The sequence below is a fragment of the Scyliorhinus canicula genome, chromosome 14 (assembly GCF_902713615.1).
Source record: "Scyliorhinus canicula chromosome 14, sScyCan1.1, whole genome shotgun sequence".
In the NCBI taxonomy this organism is placed as follows: domain Eukaryota; kingdom Metazoa; phylum Chordata; class Chondrichthyes; order Carcharhiniformes; family Scyliorhinidae; genus Scyliorhinus; species Scyliorhinus canicula.
In genome coordinates this window covers 6,010,598-6,020,829 of record NC_052159.1, presented here as the reverse complement: position 1 = coordinate 6,020,829, position 10,232 = coordinate 6,010,598, and the positions used below count along the sequence as shown (strand labels likewise).

The window sequence follows — 10,232 nt, the reverse complement described above, 5'->3', positions numbered from 1 at the left end:
TTAAGCCGAGGAGTCGGAGAGCACTCACAAACCTCCAAGCAACTCATCTGCCCAACTCTCCAAGCACCACCCACGCCGCACGTGGCAGAGTTTGCAAATCGTGCTTTATCAGCTGTCTCCGAACCCGTGGAGCCAGGTCATCCTCGATCCCGAGGGACTGCCCAAGCAGACAGGGTAAAGGCCGCATGGCCGCTCTTCAAAAGGGAAATGCTTATTGCACAATCATAGATTACATAGAATTTACAGTGCAGAAGGAGGCCATTCGGCCCATCGAGTTTGCACCGGCTCCCGGAAAGAGCATCCTACCCAAGGTTAACACCTCTACCCTATCCCCATAACTCAGTAACCCCACCCAACACTAAGGGCAATTTATCATGGCCAATCCACCTAACTTGCACATCTTTGGACTGTGGGAGGAAACCCACGCAGACACGGGGAAGATGTGCAGACTCCACACAGACAGTGACCCAAGCCGGAATCGAACCTGGGACCCTACATCACTCAAAACATCGCAGAGTGTGGGAGCTTGCTGTGCGCAAACTGACTGCCGCACCTCTGACATTGCAACAGTGGCCACTCATCTTTGGCTTCGGCCGCTTTGGAATGTTCTGGGCCCACAAAAGGCGCTATATAAATGCAGTTTTTGATAATACTCTCGGATACTTCAGTCCCTGCGCTGCCCTGATTGGTCCACATTCCAGGCACACCGCCTTCCCACAGCCAATCAGGAAGGAACCCAAGTCTTTCTTATCCAGCTGGATTCCTCTGGACTATTGACAAAAATCAACCGTCACTCATTTTTAAATCAATATTCAAAGATTGTTTTTTACAAATCAGTTGCTGTTGAATATTCCCCGAAGTTTCTCCCCCCCGGGGTGGACCCCCCCCCCCCCCCCTCCCCCCCTCCCCCCCCTCCCCCCCCTCCCCCCCCCCTCCCCCCCCCCTCCCCCCGAGACAGATTATTTTTCTCTTCCTGGAGACTCCTGGTCAATCCTGGATGAGTTGGTAACCCACAGCGGAATTCTCCCGGCAGCCGGCCAATGGAGTTTCCCGTTGTGGCTGTCATAATATACACACAGGTATATGATGGTGCACAGACAGGCAGTGATTGATACACAGGATGACCAATGAACACACAGAACACAGCAGCCAATCACCAGACAGGACACAACCACTATAAAACCAGATAACACTAGTTTTCCCGCTCTCTCGGGATGCAGCCTCTGAGACAGTCAGAGCCCGTGATCAACAACTAGAACAAACACCATGTGATAGTGAGATAGTCTGGTCAGGTTAGCCTCAGGTCTCCATAGTCAACATAGTGTCAACCCACAGTTAAACATGTAATATAGTTTAGATGTTAAATAAAATCGTGTTGTATCTCATCAAGTGTTGGAAGTCTGTCTCGCGCTACACTGTGTCAAACGCAGTCCTCATAGACCCAGCCGACCCAACACATCAGTGGCCACCCCACGCCGTCGAGAAATCCGGGGGCGTGTGTGCGCCGCCGGCAAAGCGGAGAATCCCGCTGACAGAGAATCCTGCAGCCAATCTACAATCAGACAGGAGAAGGCCATCCAGCCCCTCTCGCATGGATCTGACCCCCAGCCAATCAGACTGTAGTCAATTGTGCAACACAACTCCATTTACCCGACCAAGACAAGAAAGAGGGAGTGAGAGAGGGGAAGGGAGTGAGAGAGGGGAAGGGGGAAAGAGGGGGGGAGAGAGAGAGAGAGAGAGAGGGAGGGAGCGAGCAAGAGAAAGAGGATGAGAGGGAGCGAAAGAGTGTGAGGGAGAGAGAGAGAGAGGGACAGAGAGGGGAGAGTGGGGATAGAGTGGGGAGTGAGGGGGGAGAGAGAGAGGGTGAGAGAGAGAGAGAGGGGAGAGAGAGAGAGAGAGAGAGTGTGGGGGGAGCGAGAGAGAGAGAAAGAGGAGGGGGGGAGAGTGGGGAGCGAGGGAGAGGGATAGAGAGGGAGAGAGGGGGAGAGAGAAGGAGAGAGAGGGAAGAGGAAGAGGAATGGAGAAAGAGAGAAAGAGACAGAGAGAGAAGGAGAGAGAGAGACCGATCAAGAGAGAGAGACAGAGAGAAAGAGAATGATGGAGGGAGGGAGAGAGAGGGGGAGGGGAGAGAGAGGGGGAGAGATGGAGCGAGAGACAGACCAAGCAAGAGAAAGAGAGACTAAACAAGAGTGAGAGACCGAGAGAGAGAGCGAAAGAGACGGAGAGACCCCGAGAAGGAGTGCGGGAGATAGAGGGAGAGAGAGTGAGAGACATGGGGAAAGTGGGGGGATATCAAATGAATCAATAAAACAGGGGTCCCGCCCTCGTACCGAGGATGTGTCGCCCTAAGGAGCTCACCTGGAATCTGCAGGAGGTGTGAATCTGGCCGGGGGCCGCATCGGAATTGGCGGCAGCAGCGGTTTGGTCCCTGTGGGCACGTCCTGTCGTGGTGGAGGCAGAGGAAGATCCCGCCGATGTGTCTCACTCGGCGGGCCGACTGGCACTTGGGGTGGGGGGGAGCTCGGGGGTTGCAGGGCGGCCTTGGGTGGGCAGCGGGGTCGGGGGACGGGGGTTAACCTCTCGGGGGGGCGGCCAGGCGACTGCCTGGGGGGGATGGGCGGCAGCGGCTTATCCGATGGTATTTGCACAGCGGAGGCGGGATGCTGGTTACAGAGGTAGATGTTCCTCTTCTTGGGGATTGGTTTGTCGGCTGGCTCCGGTGGGGGGTCAGGGGTCAGAGTTGGCTGCTGCAGGGGGTCAGGGGTCAGAGCTCCCCGGCGAGACTTGCTCAGCGCAGAAAGAATCCGCTTGCGATGGCCAGGGAGGAAGACTCCGATTCGGGAAAGGTCCTCGCTACAGATGCCCCAGCAGTCCGACACTTGCTGGTAGCGATTCTGGGTGAAGTGATCGGTGTACTGTTCGAGATGGATAACACTCAGCCAGTCCTCAATACTCATTCCCTCCTCATCAAACAACATGGTTTCCAAACCGGAGGGCAGTCTGTGGTTACAACCCACGAATCTTCAACAGGCGTCTGACAAACTCCTGCAACGAAGAATAAGCACATCCAGAATCATCATCACCATATTCCACAACACAAGAGGCCATTCGGCCAATCGTGCCTGCGCTAGCTCTTTGAAAGAACTATCCAATTCATCTTACTTCCCCCCCCCCCCCCCCCACCCAGCCTTAGATGTTTTGCCAGTTTTAAATTGTCTTGACCAGCTCTTCCCAGTGGGAAAAGTTTGGTCGAGAGGAGAGTCGGATAGTGGAATTACACACAGACACGCACACTTATTATAAGGGGCTGGTTTAGCACACTGGACTAAATCGCTGGCTTTGAGAGCAGACCAAGGCAGGCCCGCAGCACGGTTCGATTCCCGTACCAGCCTCCCCGAACAGGGGCCAGAATGTGGCGACTAGGGGCTTTTCACAGTAACTTCATTTGAAGCCTACTTGTGACAATAAGCAATTTTGTATTTTCTATTTCTATTATTCACAACTAGCTGCACCGAGACACAAACATACAGGCACACGCAAATCCCCAATAAAAGTGAAACGGAAGCTATCGGATTGTTGTAAAAGTCGATCTGGTTCACTCATGTCTTTTGGGGAAGGCAATCTGCCGTCCTTACCCGGTCTGGCCTACATGTGACTCCAGACCCCACAGCAATGTGGTTGACTCTTAGCTGCCCCCCACTGAAATGGCCGAGCGGGACACCCAGTTCAGGGGCAATTAGGGATGGGCAACAAATGTTGGCTGAGCCCAGCAACGCCCACATCCCGTGAAAGACATCACTTCATTGCCAGACTGACTTAATAACGGAGAATTCTCCACATGTAACTGAGGCACGGAGGGCTTCAGATTGCCTGGGGAAAGTCCGACAGCAGGAAGAATCAACGGAGCAATAAACCCCGCCCTCAGCAAACCGTCAGCGGCCACTTGAGTGGGACAGTCCGTCCAACAACAGATGATCAGTAGATGGGAGTCATCAGCAAAAAGGTAAAGCCGAAGATTAGAGCTGTGACTTGGCACTGTTGGAATCACCGGTAGGGTTTAACACATTGTACACCAGTGAAACCCCCACCCTCCAGGGTAACCCCACCCTCCAGGGTAACTACCCCGCCCTCCAGGGTAACTGCCCCGCCCTCCAGGGTAACTGCCCCGCCCTCCAGGGTAACTGCCCCGCCCTCCGGCGTAGCCCCACCCTCCGGCGTAGCCCCACCCTCCGGCGTACCCCCACCCTCCAGGGGTACCCCCACCCTCCAGGGGTACCCCCCACCCTCCAGGGGTACCCCCCACCCTCCAGGGGTACCCCCCACCCTCCAAGGGTACCCCCCACCCTCCAGGGTACCCCCCACCCTCCAGGTTACCCCCCACCCTCCAGCGTTACCCCACCCTCCAGCGTTACCCCACCCTCCAGCGTTACCCCACCCTCCAGCGTTACCCCACCCTCCAGCGTTACCCCACCCTCCAGCGTTACCCCACCCTCTAGCGTTACCCCACCCTCTAGCGTTACCCCACCCTCTAGCGTTACCCCACCCTCTAGCGTTACCCCACCCTCTAGCGTTACCCCACCCTCTAGCGTTACCCCACCCTCTAGCGTTACCCCACCCTCTAGCGTTACCCCACCCTCTAGCGTTACCCCACCCTCTAGCGTTACCCCACCCTCTAGCGTTACCCCACCCTCTAGCGTTACCCCACCCTCTAGCGTTACCCCACCCTCTAGCGTTACCCCACCCTCTAGCGTTACCCCACCCTCTAGCGTTACCCCACCCTCTAGCGTTACCCCACCCTCTAGCGTTACCCCACCCTCCAGCGTTACCCCACCCTCCAGCGTTACCCCACCCTCCAGCGTTACCCCCACCCTCCAGCGTTACCCCCACCCTCCAGGGTAACCCCCACCCTCCAGGGTAACCCCCACCCTCCAGGGTAACCCCACCCTCCAGGGTAACCCCACCCTCCAGGGTAAACCCCACCCTCCAGGGTAACCCCCACCCTCCAGGGTAACCCCCACCCTCCAGGGTAACCCCCACCCTCCAGCATAGCCCCACCCTCCAGCATAGCCCCACCCTCCAGGGTAACCCCCACCCTCCAGGGTTAGCCCCACCCTCCAGGGTTACCCCCACCCTCCAGGGTAACCCCCACCCCCCGGGTCTGATCCCTAGCATGGGCAAATTGGCACCTGGGCATCTTCTCACTGACAGCCTGGCACCTTGGCAGTGCCCTGCCAGCCTAAGATCGCCACCCCAGTGCCTTAGTGGCCCGGGTGGCAATGCCAGGGTGCCCCAGTGCCTGTGTGGCAATGCCAGGGTGCCCCAGTGCCAGGGTGGCAATCGTAGGGTGCCCCAGTGCCTGTGTGGCAATGCCAGGGTGGCCCAGTGCCCGGGTGGCAATGCCAGGGTGGCCCAGTGCCCGGGTGGCAATGCCAGGGTGGCCCAGTGCCCGGGTGGCAGCAGGAGCGCCAGGGTACCAGCCCGCACTATCCCTCACCAGCCGGCAGCCTCCAATGGCCGGTGAGAATCCCCAGGTACCATTACACCTGTCCCAGGTCTCTGTGGACCTGTGCTAAACAGCGTCATGGCCAGTTCTCCCAGGCGTCGGCGTTCGCTCAAATTACAGTCAGATCTCACGGGGAGTTCCGAGCGTTGTAAATCGCTAGAGATCTCTTTAACGGCCTTGCCATGTGTCACCGAGTCAGGAGCAATAAAGATGTTCGATCGAGCCCGCGATAATCAGAAGATTGATCTAATTGGGGAGTTTTTTTCATTCATGGATGTGGGCGTCTCTGGGCTAGTCCGGCATTTGTTGCCCATCCCTAATTGCCTTTGAACAGAGTGACTGGCTCGGCCATTCCAGAGGGGCAGTTAACAGACAACCACATTGCTGTGGGTCTGGAGTCACGTGTAAGCCAGACCGGGTAAGGACGGCAGATTTCCTTCTCTCAATCGACAATAGTTTCATGGTCATTATTGGGCTTTCAATTCCAGACTTTTAATGGATTAAAATTGCATCATCTCGAGGGGCGGCTCGGCGGCGCAGTGGTTAGCACTGCTGCCTCACGGAGCCGAGGAACCCGGGTTCGATCCCGGCTCCGGGTCACTGTCCGTGTGGAGTTTGCACATTCTCCCCCGTGTCTGCATGGGTCTCACCCCCACAATCCAAAAGATGTGCAGGGTAGGTGGATTGGCCACGCTAAATTGCCCCTTAATTGGAAAAAAATAAGTGGTCTAAATTTACTTTAAAATTATAAAAAAAGAAATAAATTATCTGCCGTGGTGGGATTCGAATCTGGGATCCCAGAGCATTAGGCTGGGTCTCTGGATTAGAAATCCAGTGACAATATCACACCACCGATATTAGATATGCAGAATCTGTTTCGGCTGGTCACAGAGTCCGGGGCAAGGGGGTAGTACCTCAAAACGGGAGCCAGGGCGTTCGGTGAGGGGGGGGGGGAGGGTTAGTCAGGAAGCACTTCCTCACACGAAGAGGAGCGGGAATCTGGAACTCACTCCCACAAAAAGCTGTTGAGGCTGCGGGGGGGTCAACACTGAAAAGCAGACTGTGGGTGAGGTTATTGAGGCGGGTAAATGGGACTAAACTGGACCAAGAGGCTATTACTATCAGGAAAGATTGTCTGAGGCTGACTCCTTTCAAAACGCACATTCCCTAATCCAGCTCTCCAAGGCTGTACACATGTTTGATAAGTTAAATGAAGAGATGATTCCACTTTGGAGGAGATTAGAACCAGGGCCCATCAATATTATACACCATTAATAACTCCAATCGAGAATTCAATCTTTCCCCAACGAGTGGGGAGAATGTGGGACTTGCTCCCACAGGGAGTGGGGAGAATGTGGGACTCACTCCCACAGGGAGTGGGGAGAATGTGGGACTCGCACCCACAGATAGTGGGGGGAATGTGGGACTCGCTCCCACAGGGAGTGGGGAGAATGTGGAACTCACTCCCACAGGGAGTGGGGAGAATGTGGGACTCGCTCCCACAGGGAGTGGGGAGAATGTGGGACTCACTCCCACAGAGAGTGGGGAGAATGTGGAACTCGCTCCCACAGGTAGTGGGGAGGATGTGGGACTCGCTCTCACGGGGAGTGGGGTGAATGTGGAACTCGCTCTCACAGGGAGTGGGGGGAATGTGGGACTCGCTCCCACAGGGAGTGGGGAGAATGTGGAACTTGAGTGGGGAGAATGTGGGACTCGCTCCCACAGGTAGTGGGGGGAATGTGGAACTCGCTCCCACAGGGAGTGGGGAGAATGTGGAACTCGCTCCCACATCCAAAGATGTGCGGGTTAGGTGGGTTGGCCATGCTAAATTGCCCGTAGTGTAGGGTAGGGTTAAGGGGGGGGTTGTTGGGTTGCGGGTATGGGGTGGATACGTGGGTTTGAGTAGGGTGATCATGGCTCGGCACAACATTGAGGGCCGAAGGGCCTGTTCTGTGCTGTACTGTTCTATGTTCTATGTTCTACATAGAGTGGGGAGAATGTGGAACTCGCTCCCACAGGGAGTGGGGAGAATGTGGAACTCGCTCCCACATCCAAAGATGTGCGGGTTAGGTGGATTGGCCATGCTAAATTGCCCGTAGTGTTGGGTAGGGTTAAGGGGGGGGGTTGTTGGGTTGCGGGTATGGGGTGGATACGTGGGTTTGAGTAGGGTGATCATGGCTCGGCACAACATTGAGGGCCGAAGGGCCTGTTCTGTGCTGTACTGTTCTATGTTCTATGTTCTACATAGAGTGGGGAGAATGTGGAACTCGCTCCCACAGGGAGTGGGGAGAATGTGGAACTCGCTCCCACAGGGAGTGGGGAGAATGTGGAACTCGCTCCCACAGGGAGTGGGGAGAATGTGGGACTCGCTCCCACAGGGAGTGGGGAGAATGTGGGACTCGCTCCCACAGGGAGTGGGGAGAATGTGGAACTCGCTCCCACAGGGAGTGGGGAGAATGTGGGACTCGCTCCCACAGGGAGTGGGGAGAATGTGGGACTCGCTCCCACAGGGAGCGGGGAGAATGTGGAACTCGCTCCCACGGGGAGTGGGGAGAATGTGGGGCTCGCTCCCACAGGGATTGGGGAGAATGTGGAACTCGCTCCCACAGGGAGTGGGGAGAATGGAACTCGCTCCCACAGGGAGTGGGGAGAATGTGGAACTCGCTCCCACAGGGATTGGGGAGAATGTGGAACTCGCTCCCACAGGGAGTGGGGAGAATGTGGGACTCGCTCGCATAGGGAGTTGGGAGAATGTGGAGCTCGCTCCCACAGGGATTGGGGAGAATGTGGAACTCGCTCGCACAGGGAGTGGGGAGAATGTGGGACTCGCTCCCACAGGGATTGGGGAGAATGTGGAACTCGCTCCCACAGAGATTGGGGAGAATGTGGAACTCGCTCGCACAGGGAGTGGGGAGAATGTGGAACTCGCTCCCACAGGGAGTGGGGAGAATGTGGGACTCGCTCCCACAGCGAGTGGGGAGAATGTGGGACTCGCTCCCACAGGGAGTGGGAAGGTGATTAAAGGGGAATCTGGCACATGATGGAGAAATGACTGGAAGGATGTGTCGATGGAGTGGCAGAAAACCCCTGTGGTGAATAAATACTACCATGGAGCAGATTCAATATTGGGTTTTTCTCCTAAAGTATGACTGTTTATCAACAAAACCATTGCTTCCTCTGATTGGGGACAAGCGCTTCGAAAGGGAAAAACACAGGGTGGCATCTCTTCGCTATCTATAGAAACAAGCGGAACTCAGGGTAACCACAAGCTATTTTTGTTTAACCAGTTGAAGATCCAAAATGAAACGTCAATCTGTGCCACAAGGCCAGCCATTTATTAGCAGCCAGCGGAGCTCTCTCTCTGAAATCTCATTCATTTATTCAAGCTAATGCTACAGAGAAGCAAAGTTCATTGGCACAGTATGTCGGTGATGCAATGTACGGACGCCCCTCATGTCAGCACGGTAGCACTGTAGCATTGTGGATAGCACAATGGCTTCACAGCTCCAGGGTCCCAGGTTCGATTCCGGCTTGGGTCACTGTCTGTGCGGAGTCTGCACATCCTCCCCGTCTGTGCGTGGGTTTCCTCCGGGTGCTCCGGTTTCCTCCCACAGTCCAAAGATGTGCAGGTTAGGTGCATTGGCCATGATAAATTGCCCTTAGTGTCCAAAATTGCCCTTAGTGTTGGGTGGGGTTACTGGGTTATGGAGATAGGGTGGAGGTGTTAACCTTGGGTAGGGTGCTCTTTCCAAGAGCCGGTGCAGACTTGATGGGCCGAATGGCCTCCTTCGGCACTGCAAATTCTATGATATCTATGTCAGCACCCAGATCAGAAACAGCCACCTCCTGCCCAATACTGGAGAGCCTCGGTGAGAGAGATGGTGTGAGAGTCAGCGAGAGAGATGGTGTGAGAGGCAGAGAGAGAGAGAGAGAGAGATGGTGTGAGAGTCAGTGAGAGAGATGGTGTGAGAGGCAGAGAGAGAGATGGTGTGAGAGGCAGAGAGAGAGAGATGGTGTGAGAGGCAGAGAGAGAGAGATGGTGTGAGAGTCAGCGAGAGAGATGGTGTGAGAGGCAGAGAGAGAGATGGTGTGAGAGGCAGAGAGAGAGATGGTGTGAGAGGCAGAGAGAGAGATGGTGTGAGAGGCAGAGAGAGAGATGGTGTGAGAGGCAGAGAGAGAGAGATGGTGTGAGAGTCAGCGAGAGAGATGGTGTGAGAGGCAGAGAGAGAGAGAGAGAGAGATGGTGTGAGAGTCAGCGAGAGAGATGGTGTGAGAGGCAGAGAGAGAGATGGTGTGAGAGGCAGAGAGAGAGATGGTGTGAGAGGCAGAGAGAGAGATGGTGTGAGAGGCAGAGAGAGAGATGGTGTGAGAGGCAGAGAGAGAGATGGTGTGAGAGGCAGAGAGAGAGATGGTGTGAGAGGCAGAGAGAGAGATGGTGTGAGAGGCAGAAAGAGAGATGGTGTGAGAGGCAGAGAGAGAGATGGTGTGAGAGGCAGAGAGAGAGAGAGAGAGAGATGGTGTGAGAGGCAGAGAGAGAGATGGTGTGAGAGGCAGAGAGAGAGATGGTGTGAGAGGCAGAGAGAGAGAGATGGTGTGAGAGGCAGAGAGAGAGATGGTGTGAGAGGCAGAGAGAGAGATGGTGTGAGAGGCAGAGAGAGAGATGGTGTGAGAGGCAGAGAGAGAGAGAGAGATGGTGTGAGAGGCAGAGAGAGAGATGGTGTGAGAGGCA

The 10,232-nt window shown here is 55.6% G+C and overlaps 1 protein-coding gene across 3 annotated transcripts in view; it reads right to left on the bottom strand.

Annotated features, from left to right (window-relative positions):
- The window catches only part of LOC119977259 (arf-GAP with Rho-GAP domain, ANK repeat and PH domain-containing protein 1), a 259,394-nt gene that overhangs the window by 178,661 nt on the left and 70,501 nt on the right, over positions 1 to 10,232 (bottom strand). For 2 of the 3 annotated variants that reach the window (XM_038817991.1, XM_038817990.1), the window contains exon 2: positions 2,359 to 3,045. The exons of the other annotated variant lie outside the window; for it this stretch is intronic. In XM_038817991.1, coding sequence (XP_038673919.1) covers positions 2,359 to 2,978 — 620 coding nt within the window. In that variant the 5' untranslated portion in view covers positions 2,979 to 3,045. The remainder of the gene's footprint in view (positions 1 to 2,358; positions 3,046 to 10,232) is intronic. 3 annotated transcript variants of the gene reach the window in all.